This window comes from Corvus kubaryi, unplaced genomic scaffold (assembly GCF_017639235.1).
Source record: "Corvus kubaryi isolate FWS band 111438036 unplaced genomic scaffold, C.kubaryi_AGA036_p1.0 37392, whole genome shotgun sequence".
Lineage (NCBI taxonomy): Eukaryota > Metazoa > Chordata > Aves > Passeriformes > Corvidae > Corvus > Corvus kubaryi.
In genome coordinates, this window is record NW_024581131.1 from 482,493 (window position 1) to 496,147 (window position 13,655).

The following is a 13,655-nucleotide window of genomic DNA, read 5'->3' on the forward strand; positions in this document are numbered from 1 at the left end:
AGAGTGGAAAGAAGTTTTACATTAAATGATATTTTCTCTTAAATCTCTAGAGAGTACCACACTAACATAGTTCAACTGGGACATTAAGCAAACTGGTGTTAAAGAGCTTAAGTTTTTGTTCCTTACCTCCTCAGGTACAATGATTAAAGGGTATTTATCCTCTGACAAGAAGTTAAAAATAACCCACACTTTAAATGCGTCTTCATCGCTAATCAGCAAGGGACTTTTAGAGAGGTTCTTTTTAGCACAGAGAGTCCAGCACATCCTGTTGAATTCAACTTTGTCAAAGTTTCCTTGAACCTAAAGAGAAGAAATTGAACAACAACAAAGAAATTGATATGCACAAATGGCACAGAATAGCAGACAGACAAAGTTTATCAGGTTTCATCATACAAAAAGCATTGAGAAAATTGCAGTTTGCACAAAACATCAAGGCCCAAAAAGAGCACTGTAGCAACCAAGTCTGACTTCCTGCACGGGGTAAAATAAAGAACTTCTCCTAGAAAAACTGACATCCAACCTCCAATTTCTGGTTGAGTTAATTGCACCCTGACTCCATGAGAAAGAGGTTACACTGCACTCTATGTTTCCTCTAGCACATCACTCGCAGCTTCCAAACCATCCCCAGAACTGTCTTAGTTCCAGCTGCCCTCCTATTGCACTGACTTACTGAGATGTTATACAGCAAGTTTGGAAAGCAGCATAGCCAAATCTACATGTGGATATGCTAAAAGGGATATTGGAGCAACAACTGGGAAGGACCTTTAACATGTTTTTTACTTCATATTACTCAAACTAACTCTTGCAGGGTACTCACGAACACAGAATAAATTTTTCCTCAAATGCTAATCCACTTAAAATCTTTGCTTTTTCTCAGGCTTGCAAATCTTCACCTCATTGATACCAAAATTCCTCTTGTTTTCATTACCCTCTGTCATACCTAGCAGCTGCACCTACAGATCTGTGAATTATTTATATAAGCAAGAGCTCTGATTTACTGTTTTCTTTTTAAACCCTCATTTAAGTTATACATTAAACCTATTTATTATCTCCCCACAACTTAGCAATGCTATTTCTTTACCAATGTGTAACTGATAAAGGCACGTTTGGCACCGTAATGGAAACCCCTTTGAGATTTTGGAAAACGTCTAAAAAACAGGTTCTTGTTCTCACTACCTCTTGTGGTAGTGAGACCAGTAATGGTCAGTGATTTTTTTTAGGATAAGCCAAACCACAGATCTTAGATGCTTCAAGAACACCGATGCAAACGGTATGATTTCCTATCCAGTCTGGTAAGTGGTCAAATACAGTGACCACACCACACTGGCTCAGTCAACGACAGACATGGGAAGTCGATGAACTGATGTGGGTGGAGGGGAAAAAGAGAAAAAAAGATAAAAAAAGAAAGACAGAAGTAAACAAGAAACCAACCTGCTGACAAGAACAGTCTCCAGGCATAAAAGTGAGACTATGAATGAAAACCATAGACTACGCATGCTTGCAGAGGCCACCAACATGAGTGGAGATGCAAGAGGCTACAGCTGTCCTTTGAATTAGATGACAGCTGTAGGAGCCAGAGCTACCACAGCCACAATTTCAGCATCTGTCTTGTTTGCACACGAGACATGGATTTCAAATGAAACACCAACTAAATGAACAAACACCCTCTGGATGGAGGGCAAGAAGTCTGGACTCCTTCTTCGTTCTATTTACCAGCACTTCACTCCTTGGCTACCCCTGCCTGTGGTTTTTCTGTCTGTCCTCCCCACCCTGCCCAATGAACCATGACCTCTTTTCTAAAAGCACTTTTCCCAGCCTGATGGTGAGCAGTTCCACCTTGGAAATGTCCTAGTGGTGCACGGGTTCTGCTAACACAGCAAAGCCAGACTGCAGCGCCTCAGACACTCCTGCCAAAGCGCAGGTCACCTGCAGCACATCCCTGCCACCAGGACAGTGTGGCAGTCGAGCAGGAGGCTTCAGAACCATTTTACCCCAGGGCAACAGGTCCTGTGGTGCCAGCAGTCCCTCTTTAGACATGTAAGCCCTTTTTTCACAATCCAGACTTGATTCTGAAATGGACTTTGTGGGGCCCACGTGTCATCCAGAACAGAGACACTGTTTAGGAATTATCCAGGACAGTAATTACATCAGCACACAAGCCCTGGCTCTCCAAAATAACAGTTCCAAAAATATAACAAGCACTGGTAGTGTAACTTGCATTCATGAAGTTGCCTGGAAGATGAGATAACCTGAGGTTTGAACAATGTCCTTCTTTGTCTCCCCCCACCATGACCCTTCCCTGCTCTAAATAAGGTCTGCTGTAAAATACCACCATTGCTATCACTGAAAAGGAAACATTTTCAATTGGTATTTAAAGATGTACATTGTAAATAACAGAACATGCTAAAATATGGTTAATAAACCAAGTAAAACAAATTATGAAGACATCGTATTGGCAAATCACAGCTCCTTCCTGAAAGAGACATTTACAGAACAGGACAGATTTTGCTTCAGATGCAAGAAAATCCTAGATACATCTATCTGCTGAATAACAAGATGCATAACACTAGAAATCATCAATTAGGCAATACTAATTATTCAAACTATTTACTGAAATTAACTATGTGGATAAAGGAAATTAGTTGCAGCGAATGTACCTCATTTAACTACCTTGTCTTTCTTGACAATTGTCTTTTCTTGATGCCTTTTCGTGATGATTTCTTGGTTCTACATAAAGAGGCTTTATTGCAGGGGTAAATCAGCACAAAAAACCCACAAAAAGTTACAACTGCATTTAAGAATACAATGGAAGTTATTTCCAGAGGTTACAAAGTCCTCTCAATAAAATTCTAAGTCACAGTTACATATCTATTTTAAAAGAAATTTAAGAAGTCATTCTTTAAATATTTTATGTATGTCTTAAACAAAATATCTTAAGATCAAAAAACCTCCCTTGAGCCAGTGGCCCTTGCTTGAATCAATTAATTCACCATAAGATGCATAACTGGAAATTGAGAGAACTTCCTGTGTATCTGGGGTATAAAGCATCACTCCTTTAGTAACTTTGCTTACTAGAATATACTAACAGTGATTTTTCTACAATCACCCCATCTAGAAGAATAGATTACGCCTTGGAAAAATAAAGAAAGAAGGAGTTTCTTGTTTGCTTTTTTTTGCTTGTTTGTTTTAAACAAAGGAGACATACTATGAATCAGTGACTTCATCCCTCTGCATGTTGTCTTTTGGCACTGATGTAAACTCATCTCTAAAAGAAGAGAAGTCACAGTCAAGATTTTTCCAGTCCAAAAAGATAGCCTTCTGCCAAAACAACTTCACTAATTTTCTTGTTTACAAGCATTTAGTCAGGATCAAATAACAGGAAGTTACAGGTAGTTTAATCCTGTTCCTTAACCCTTTCATCTTTTAAGATTAACTGATGATATGGATATATCAGGCAATCACCGGAAGCCAGATCAGTATATGAATAAAACCAAGAAACTACACACAGTCATGCTCTCCCCTTTCATATCTATTTACTGCTATAGCCAGGTCTGTCATTTTCAGACAAAAGTGTTTCTTAAATGCAATTTTGCTCTTAATTTCCGTAACTATTATCCCTATAAACACCTTTAACAATTAAGCATTTTTATATTTGAAAAAGCCATACATATGTCTTTTGGGTTTTCTTTATTTAATGGGTTGCTACTGCCTACAAAGAGTTTTAATCCACTGTGGTTCAGCCTCTCCCACTGTAATCCTTTGGTCAAAATGAATTAAGGCCTTTTCTTTTTTCCCAGAAGTTGTCTACAAACTGCTTGGTCTCCATTGAATCTTACAGGATCTCAGATAGCCAAGATGAGATTACAACTTCTTAGGGACAAAGCAAGATTCCTCAGCATCAAACAACCAAGACACTAATGAGGTACCTTTAAATGTATTAAAGGCCAACTCCCACACATCAAATAGGACACTCTTGGGGTGTCTCTCATAGTCTTTGGGTATGAGAGAAACACAGACTAGAGAGGCAGAAAAGCTGGTAAGTCTTTGCTAGATATAAGCTGCCAGACTGCACTATATATATATCACATTTCCCACTGCTATTAAATGAAGGAGCAATAATCAGCAAATGGGGCTGAAGAGTTTGCATCATCTGCAATTGCAGCATTGGACTTCTCAGCAGTATGTCAGTTCAGGACTTTTTCACATAGCAAAATAGAGCAAACAGCTCTGTATCTCTGCAGCCACAACATCAAAGTTTGAGGTTTTCTGGGGTTGGCCCTCAAGTGTATGAGAAATCAGTGGTGTTGAAGCTGATGCTTCCAACATCACGTGAGCCGCTTTTGCTGTCCAGCCCAATATGTGAACAGAAGTCAGAAAAAAAGCAGGAAGATCACTGTTTGGGGTTTTTTAACTTTCCAACCCAGTGACTACCTATTTTAGAACATGATGGAGAAGAGGGCGGGGGGAACCCTGCTGTCTTTCCAGAGTTTCTCCCGAAACAAGGCACAACGGAAGACTCAAAGTGCTCAGACATGTAAGGAAAGAATTTGCAAGACAAAACTTCACAATATGCCCTAATGTCACCCACTGTAACTCTCTGAAAGGATCTACTTATTACAATACTTTGTGACAAACAGTGAAGATATTTTTGCCCTTTCTGTTTGCAAAGGAGGCTGTGACAATATTCTGTTACAGCTCTAGTTTAAAGTGGGTCAACCTATAGCTCCCAGACACTTTCAGATAAATTCAACCTGAGGTGCTCTACTAATATGAACACAGTTCTGCATGAACACAGCTGAGGCAAGGGCCAGATGTAACAGGAAATAGAAACCAAGGAGAGAGGAGGTAGAGAACAGTGCACCCTTCCATTTTTAGGCACAGGCTCTCCAGAGTAGCCGCCCTATGATGACCCCACAAACACACTCCCAACCATTGTCTTCACACCAGCAGCAGCCTCCTGCATGCACCAGTTACTGCAAAGACACTCTAACAACAAAAGCTGAAAGCACAGAATGTGAGAATTCAAAACTTACCTTTTCCAAGATGAATTTGTTTAGATAAGGCATGTAACCCTGATTGGAAACCGGTCCTTCATCATCGTCCCTAAAGTGCTCTTCCAAGGCCACTGGATCATGGGGAACGTTTAACACTGTGCACAAGTTGTGAGAAAGGACCTAAGGACAGAAGAGAAACCAGTAACACTGCTGTCAGCCTTAAGCATGTTCCCTCCAGAGCAGACCTGTGACTCCAAAGCCATGTGCAAAGTGACACTTTGATGTCACCACAAGTTCTGCCCCAGTTTTGTCAGAAAGCAAAACATAACTAAAGAAATCCTGATTCAATGGTTTCAGAGAGCTGCACGTTACAGAGGCAATGTGAGCACAGAGAGGTCCAGCCCTAGAGAACTGCAAATGCAGCTACACAAGCTCCCCTTTGTACATATATACCCATGCAGCTGCAAACCAGGAGAGGCATGCAGGAACACCAGAGTAATATTTGCAGAGTGAAGTCAGATAGCTATCAAAACAACCACAAACACCTAGCCCTTGAAATTATAAATATTTATACCTAATGAAAACGAGTAACAAAGAAAACAACTCAATACGTAGCCTTAGTTTACAAAGAAATTACTATTCAGATGAAAGCATTAACTATGGATTAATCTCATCTGCTTGCTTTTGGGCTGCATCTCAACACTGACCCCATGTTTCAGTTGGCAAAGAAAAATAATGTTACAGAAAGGGGAACGGTTTAGGTGTGCTTCTCAAATTTTTATTTTAAAAAGCTATTTGCATGAAGCATCTCAAGAACTTGACACCCACCAGCACTCACGTCTGTTCTTGAGAAATGACCTTCAAGAAGAGACTACACACTTGACTAATTTTAAGGAAGTACTGAATTACTGAAAACTAACTGGTAGCCAGCACATCTCAACTTCTTCAGCCTGAGCTTTGCAAGCACAGACCAACACCTCAGTACTAACAGGAAGGCAGAGCCTGGGCAGCAGCGACTCCTGTGCCACCAGCACAGGAAAAGCAAAGCACCATCCCTCCCTTTGTTTTTCACCCTGTCTGGAGTCAGGTCAGACCTTTAACAGGCTGCCCACTGCACCTCAAGCACTGGGGAGCTCTCTCCCTTGGCAAGATGCAGAGCTGAGCCTCTGAAGATCACGTACCACCTACATGAGCTGCGTAAAGGATTTAACATCACATGCCCTGCCATGGTCTGCATGGAAAACATGCAACAAAGGCTAAAAATACAGCTAAACAAAATTACAGAGGTAAAACAGATCACATCTTTTGAAAAGGTATGCTGCCAGTGATTTTTTTTTTTTTTTTTAAATCAAGAACTTCATGGAACAGAGTGTGACTGAATTTTGCGGGTTTTACAGAATTTTAAAAAACAGTCCCAAATGATGCAAAGAGGAAACAGTAAAAAAAAAAAAATGTGCAGAAAAGTTATAAGCATGCCTATTTAGGTGAGTAGACATAAAGCAGTCAAAGATGGAGTACCTGTAAAACAAGAAGTGAAAGTCTGAAGTTGTCAAAGCCTAGGAAATCAAACCAAAGCTACACACTTAAAATGTCTGGGCTTTCCCCCACCCACCTGCCCCCGAGAAAAAAGAAAAAGTACATTTACTATTCTGATGCGTGATAAGGAGACAGCAGAATCTAAGTGTTAGTTAGCAGAAAATACTACAAACATAGCCCAAGATGTATACTCAGTTCAGAGGAGAATTCCTTTCTACATACCTCTGAAGTGAAACTTGCTTTTGGAAAAAGAGATATTTCCATGAGAAATACATATTTTCACTGATGTATGCTAACACTAAGATATTACAGTTAATAAGCTATAGAAATTTAAAAACACTTAAACAACAGCATCAGCCATAGCACAACAAAAGCTGCATTTCCCAAAGCAGCTAAAGAGCGTTTAGAAGTTATCACATTTCACACCACTCTCCATCAACAGTATATTCCACTTCAATCAATCCTTGTCTCTAACCACCACATCAGATCAAGTATTTGAGTCCATGTGACGTGATTCATATATGGGGTTGGGGAAACGTACTATCATGTGTGTTTCCCCTTCTACTTAAGGCTTCTGTTGTTATTTATAGAAACCTGAGGGATTCTTGAATTTCTGAGAGATAGAGATGATCACTGTTTTCCAAGAACACTGTAGTTGCTAATACTATAACTAAAAAAATACTCAGCTAATAAAAATATTCTAAAAGCATGATGGATTGCAGCTTACTACTAAAGTAAATTAAAAATCTCAATAAAATACTTTCTTATCATGTCCTTTCTACATATCTGTCTTCTCCTTTTTCTGGCCTTCTTGCTGTGCTTGGGTTGTCAGAAACCTAGGTGGTTTCCACATCAAGTGACCAATTTACCAGGAGAGAATTCCACTTTCAATTCTTTTCTGAGATCTGCCTTATCTGTGATCTCTCCTGTGCCCAGTGCCCTCTTTTCATAACTCAGGAAATTCCTCGGTGCCTGCCAAAGCCTGCCATTCTCTAACGCGGCCAAGCGCCAGCTGAATTCTTCACTTGCAGGGTAAGCCTGAAAAATTCTGCCCTGAGGTCTCGTTTGGTTTTGTTCTCTCAAATCACATTATCTGGACCAGAAGATACTCTACGTTAATTAACAATTAAAATATAAAAAAAACAAACAACAATTAGCTGAGCAGTAGGTTAACTGGGGTACAAAAAAATCACCTTGCCTTGCAGAAGCTACATCAACCATGAGGAAGTTTTGCACCAGTCAGGATTAATCCCCCAGTGCCCACAGGGTTGCTAGGCAGCTTTCTCTTTCCGCATTTATTATGCCCTGGATGCCACATTTAACAATTCACCTTCATGCCAAAGCCAACTCCTGCCCCAGCCCAGAGACTCATCTCTGCTGCAGCACATGGGTACAGTGGGGGTCCCCAAACTGGAGTGTGAGACAGCACAAGCAGCCTGCACGGGCTTCATGGCACCAGTGCACTCCGGGTGCAATTCTTCATTTTCAAGGAAAAGTTTTGTAAGATGCCTAGTAGCATCCCATCTTTCCCTGGGAATACTGAAAGTGTTCTGTTCCAAATACAAACAGAAGCAAGCTGAACACCAAAGGTCATCACAGACTTTGCATTTACTTTATTTATGCCCTGTTTCATGCTGCTTTACCTTCAGGTCTACTCTGCCATAGCTGCTCTCCTCTGAGCTCCCATTTTCCAAAACTTTCAGCACGTGTTGAATTGTTACCATCTGAGTAGTTCCATTTAACCATGTCCATAAAAGTGATCTGCATTTCTACAAGGAGAGGGAAGATCTGCTAGACTATTGCTCAGTGACAAAAATTTGGCCAGATGACAGTGGGAGCACTACCAGGGCAGACTAATCCTGCAGCAGCTATTGTCAGCTTCTTTGGTAGTTTTCTCTTTCTTTTCCATCTTTCAGGGGGAGTCTTCCCCCTCCCCATCTCTTTTTCAGATTTTAAAATGTTGGCATCACAGATCCTGGCAGCTCCATTCAGTGGTTTCGTGTGAATTCATTCCAAGACATTCTTGGCTCATCTCTCCCTAACATCCATGTCAGCAGCCAGCCAGCCAAAATAAGGCTACTCACAAGTACTTTCCCTTTTTCTTTTATGACCAGTGTTAAAGTAGCATCATATAAGCCCCTTGTCACAAACACCAGGTCTTTTCATCCAGGTACAGCATAAGCACACCATATCCTGCATCACCCCATCCCCAAGGTACAGCTTCCTTACCCACTCAGGTAGCAGACACCCCATTTGGAGCCTCATTATTTAATGTCAGGGTGAGCACAGCAGCCTCTTTCGCAGTTGGATCAGTGTGCTCCAGTCCAGCCTCCACCAGCTCAGGCTCCTGACTCTTGTGCCCCTCACCCACATCAGCTCCTGTTCCTTCATTCACTCCTTCGCCTCTGGGCATTTGCACATCCCTCATCACCATTTTCAACAACCTCACCCTTCCTTTTGCCTTCCTTGTCTGCACAATCCCCCTTGGCCCCAAGTCACATACTGGTGTCGGCCTGCATCTGCCCAAGTTGCCAAGTGAATTGCCTTTCTGTCCTGTGGCTCCCAGCGCTTAGGAAGAGCTCCTTGTAAACATATTCCATGCACTGCATCTTTCTTCTACATCTTCCCTGAAACCAGCTGACAAAACAGAGTCACAGAATCAATTAGGTTGAAAAAGACCTCGGAGATCATCAAGTCCAACATATGACCAAACACCACCATGTCAACCAGACCATAGCACAGAGTGCCACATCCAGTCTTTGCTTCAACACCTCCAGGGACTCCATCACCTCCTGGGCAGCCCATTCCTAGAGCTCATCAGCCCCTCTGTGAAAAAATTCTTCCTAATGTCCAACCTGAACCTCCCCTGGTGCAGCTTAAGGTCTCGTTCTGTTGCTGGTAGCCTGGGAGAAAAGACTGAACCCCACCTGGCTACAGTCTCTCTTCAGGCAGGTGTAGAGTGGTAAGGTCACTCCTGACCCTCCTCTTCTCCAGGCTAAACATCCTCAGCTCCCTCAGCAGCTCCTCATAGGACTTGTGTTTCAGACCCTTCACCACCTCTGTTGCCCTTTTCTGGACATGCTCCAGCACCTCAATGTACACCCTAAACTGAAGGGCCTGGAACTGGACACAGCACTTGAGTTATGGCCTCACCACTGCATAGTACAGGGGACAATCCCTGCCCTGGTCCTGCTGGCCACACTACTGCTGATACAGGCCAGGATGCCATTGGCCTTCTTGGCCACCTGGGTACACTGCTGGGACAAAAGGTTAAGAGGGCTGCTGATCCACTGGGAGCTGCTCCTCTTAAGCACAGCGTCATGGCCCCATCATTTCCTCATGCTCCCTGTTTTAGTCTACAGGCTGCCTGGGCTTTCCTGGCAGAGCAGCATCCCTCCCTCACACCTCACTGACAGGATTCCTCATGGCTACCCTAACACACACACTTTGAGGCCCGTTGATAGCACCAGAGCAGGACCCTCTCCCTGTGAGTCACGGTGACTAATTTCCTACCACCCTCCACCGCTGTACAAAGCCGATTGTCCGGCCGGGGTCCTGCCCACTCGGCACAGGCTCCCAACCCTGCCCCTGCCTTGCTACATTGTTCAAGGTCTTCCTCTCCGGTCAGACCATCCCTCTCACCCTGATTACACCATTCTTCCTCTTCCCACAGGCCACTGACTTCACATTTAGTGGAAAGGCAAAGCAAAGCTAAGAGGTATAATAACCCTATAACACCCCAGATGAAAACAGATCAGGATAAATTTTCTAAGCCTGACAAGTAGCTTTGGTCACCCAAAGTTATAATACAGGCCTGAATGAGATATTCAAGTGGCTCACCATCCACAATCTGCAGATATCATCCAGGAATCCAAGACCCAACAGTTAGAAAATCCACCCCAATGTAGCATGTAAGACAAAACAAGAACAGCAAAATAAACCCACTGCCTAAGCAGAGACAAGACACAAAGCAACGTACGGAAGAGCTTCGAGAGAAGGTGTAAAAACTAATCAGTGTGTGTTCTTTCCAAGATCCAATCATACACACACACTAAAATCAGTTCTGCTGGCTATCAAATGGAACTATATTTAAAACCACAGTGTTTCAAGATCCAGATGAAAAGTGGATTTAATGTTGACACCTTAGAGAAACTTTAAAAACAATTTTTAAATTGCAGATGGCAAGAAAGATGAAATTAAATGTAGGAAAGGAGGTAATTTGCATGTAGCTCATGCTGGAATCACAGCAGCAGCTGTAACATAATACACGGAACTTACACCTGAGCCTTGCTGTATCAGTGTTTGAATGTGCCAAAACACACTGGCAAAACAATAAACGTGTCCAGCTTTAAAGCTGGATTTATTTAAGAACAGAATACACAAATGTTTCTGCTGATGTAGAAAAAAATACTAAGAGCTGCAGACAGCGTAACAGTAGAACTTCTGAAGATTACCAGTTAAAAAAAAAAGTAGAAAAATCGAAACAAACAAACAAAAAATCAGTGCAGACTGGAAGAAGATAATGATTCAAAATGACACAGAGGACTGATTTAAGTGTCTCTTCTCTCAGCAGCTCAGAACATATACAGAAGATACAAATGGATAAAAGATATCTCATGACACCCTTACTATTCCAAGCAAGTCCCATTTTTGCCCTCGAGTATTTGCTGTTTCTCCAGACTACGAAACAGACCCAACTGACTCACTTCCATCCATCTGCTCTAGATCTATTGAAAACAAATGTGTGATGCAAACCCTTCACAGTAGGGCCTCAGCTACAGATCACACACACATTTATTCTTCTCATAGTATTTAAAGTTAATTATTTATTTTTATGGAAGGCTCAAAGGTCACTTCTAGGCAGAGTAACTAGAAATCACTGCCTTTAACAATGAAACATGTTATTCTCAGGAATTTACATGCAACATGATGGCATCCACCTTATACTGGATTACACAAACCATTGCCAGGAAGTTGTCTTATTGAGGAGGGAAGTGTTCAGCAGGTTACAACACCGCCATTCTCACAAAAAAATAATAGGTTTTTATAATTTTTTTTTAAAACAGCAGTTCCACTAAATTATTAAGCATATTTTTCTAATGTCACAGATCTCTACTAGCCTGTTCATCTCCAAGCACCATCTCTCCATTTTACAAGAGTGCTAAATCTTCCTCATGATGATGAGAAACACTTCATTGTGAAACACATTCTTTAAGACAATATAGCCCTATCTCTATCAGATAGGAACTTCTCTTTTGCTGTCCTGCCTGCCCTTTTTAACCATGTGAAGGTACTGCCATCATGCACACCTCTTCTCCCAGCAGAACCATCAGTTTGACACCACATTCATAATTTGCCAGAAAAAGTCTATGTAAGAACACCCTCTACCCCCTTCTGTGTCCCCTGAAAACTAATTCTTGGTGGCCACAGGAGAAGGTGGCAGCCTCATTTCAGGCTTGTTTCTGCACTCCCAGATCCTCCACCTGACACTTCCCATAGGAGCCTTTATGTCACAGACAGAAGTGCACAGACACACAAAGCCCTACTTTTTTTCATCTTTGAGCGGTGACACCAGGAGAGCAGCTGCACCAGCCCACCACACACTGGCAGCTTCTTTAGCCATTTCATTCAGCCCAGCACGTGTGGACCTCAAGAGGTTTTCCACTGGCCTGCATGACAACACATCCTGCAGACACCCTCAGGTGAGTGCACAGAGCACACAGGGTGTGGTAGGCAGCATGACAGGAAAACAGGATTCCTATAAAGAGCAGGACAATAAAAAAAAGCTTCTCTGCAACCTGCTTCAGCTCGTCCTGCAACAGTGGAACACAAATACTCCCTGTTATTGACACCCCCTGTGAAAAATCCAGAACCTGCACACATTTTCAGCTTGAGCTCACAGCCAGGTCTGGCCTCTCGCCCAACTCCTGCCCCGCAGTCACTCCTGGCTGAGTTCGGCTCTATCTCACGGCCTGAGCACCCCAGGAGAAGAAAAGGAGAAGAGGAACAGGCTGCTTGCAACGTGTTGCCTGCTCTGGACCCTCATTACATAATGCTAAGAATAAAGTCCATGAGCGACCAGCCACGCTTGGAAACACCACCACAGCACAGCCACTGTTTCTCGCGGAGTTAATCCCACAAAAGGCGCAAACCTCGGCTAATTGCTGTGGCCCACACAGCCCCAGCACCGAGCACAAGGACCCACAGTCTTGAATGTCAACAGGTGTTGCGTTCTTATTCAAAATATTTATTTAGCCAGATTTCTGCTATTATTCCCAGGCCAAGATGGTCCCATAAAGCAGGGCCAAGATGGGACTGGATTCAGCGAGCTGCCTGAGAGCTCTTTTAAGAGCACAAACACTACTTCAGCGTATAAGCTAAGGAAAGAATGGCACAGTTGGAGCCTCTTGACTAATTCCCCTGTTTATATCCAAATAAGAGGGCACTGTGGAACCTCTCTCTCCCCTTGGCAAGCTGTGAATTTCACTTGGACGCAGCCAACCCCTATAGATGGGACCTTGTGGCTACCCCAGAAAAGATTTTGGCCAGAAAGGGTAGCAAGGACATGTGGTTGAAAGCGGACCAGAAGCACAACAAGGGTTTGTGCACTAACATCTCGGGGAGGACGGAGCGCTTCCCTGGGCAGAATGAAAATCAGCCCGCCCGTGCTCCAGGACGGGTCCGCGCTCCCGCGGGACGGAGGTGTCCAGGGCCCGCAGGGACAGCGATGCCGTGGGACGAACCGCAGCCCCGGTGCGGAAAAACGCGATTTACAGCGCCCAGGAGAGCCCCGAAAGCGAGTGCCCGTGTTTCCCCGGAGGTGGCCGCCCCAGGCGGGTCCCAGTGCCGGCGGCGTCAGCGCTCGCCGGGGACAGCCCGGGCCGTGTCCCGGCCCCTCGCACCCCACCGAGGCCCGGCCCCGCGCCCCCGGGCTCGCCGCCCCCCGCTTGCCTTAAGCTGCGACTTGGAGACCTTCCCGCTGCGGTCGAGGTCGAGGGCGGTGAAGGCGTGCCAGATGGACTTGAGCAGCTCCTCCTTGAGCCCCACCATGGCCAGCCCGCTCCCGGCCCGCGCCCGCCGCCGCTGTGCCCCGGCCTGCGCCGGCCCCGGGGGCGCGGCCCTGCC

General features: G+C 43.8%; 1 protein-coding gene across 1 annotated transcript in view; it reads right to left on the reverse strand.

The window, feature by feature from the left end:
* Positions 1 to 13,643, reverse strand: part of SWAP70 (switching B cell complex subunit SWAP70) — a 35,535-nt gene extending 21,892 nt beyond the window's left edge. The window contains exons 1-3 of the mRNA XM_042038397.1: positions 13,482 to 13,643; positions 5,034 to 5,174; positions 127 to 300 (exon numbers count right to left, since the gene is read on the reverse strand). Of these exons, the coding sequence (XP_041894331.1) occupies positions 127 to 300; positions 5,034 to 5,174; positions 13,482 to 13,580 (414 nt within the window). The 5' untranslated portion in view covers positions 13,581 to 13,643. The remainder of the gene's footprint in view (positions 1 to 126; positions 301 to 5,033; positions 5,175 to 13,481) is intronic.
* Positions 13,644 to 13,655: the final 12 nt, after the last annotated feature.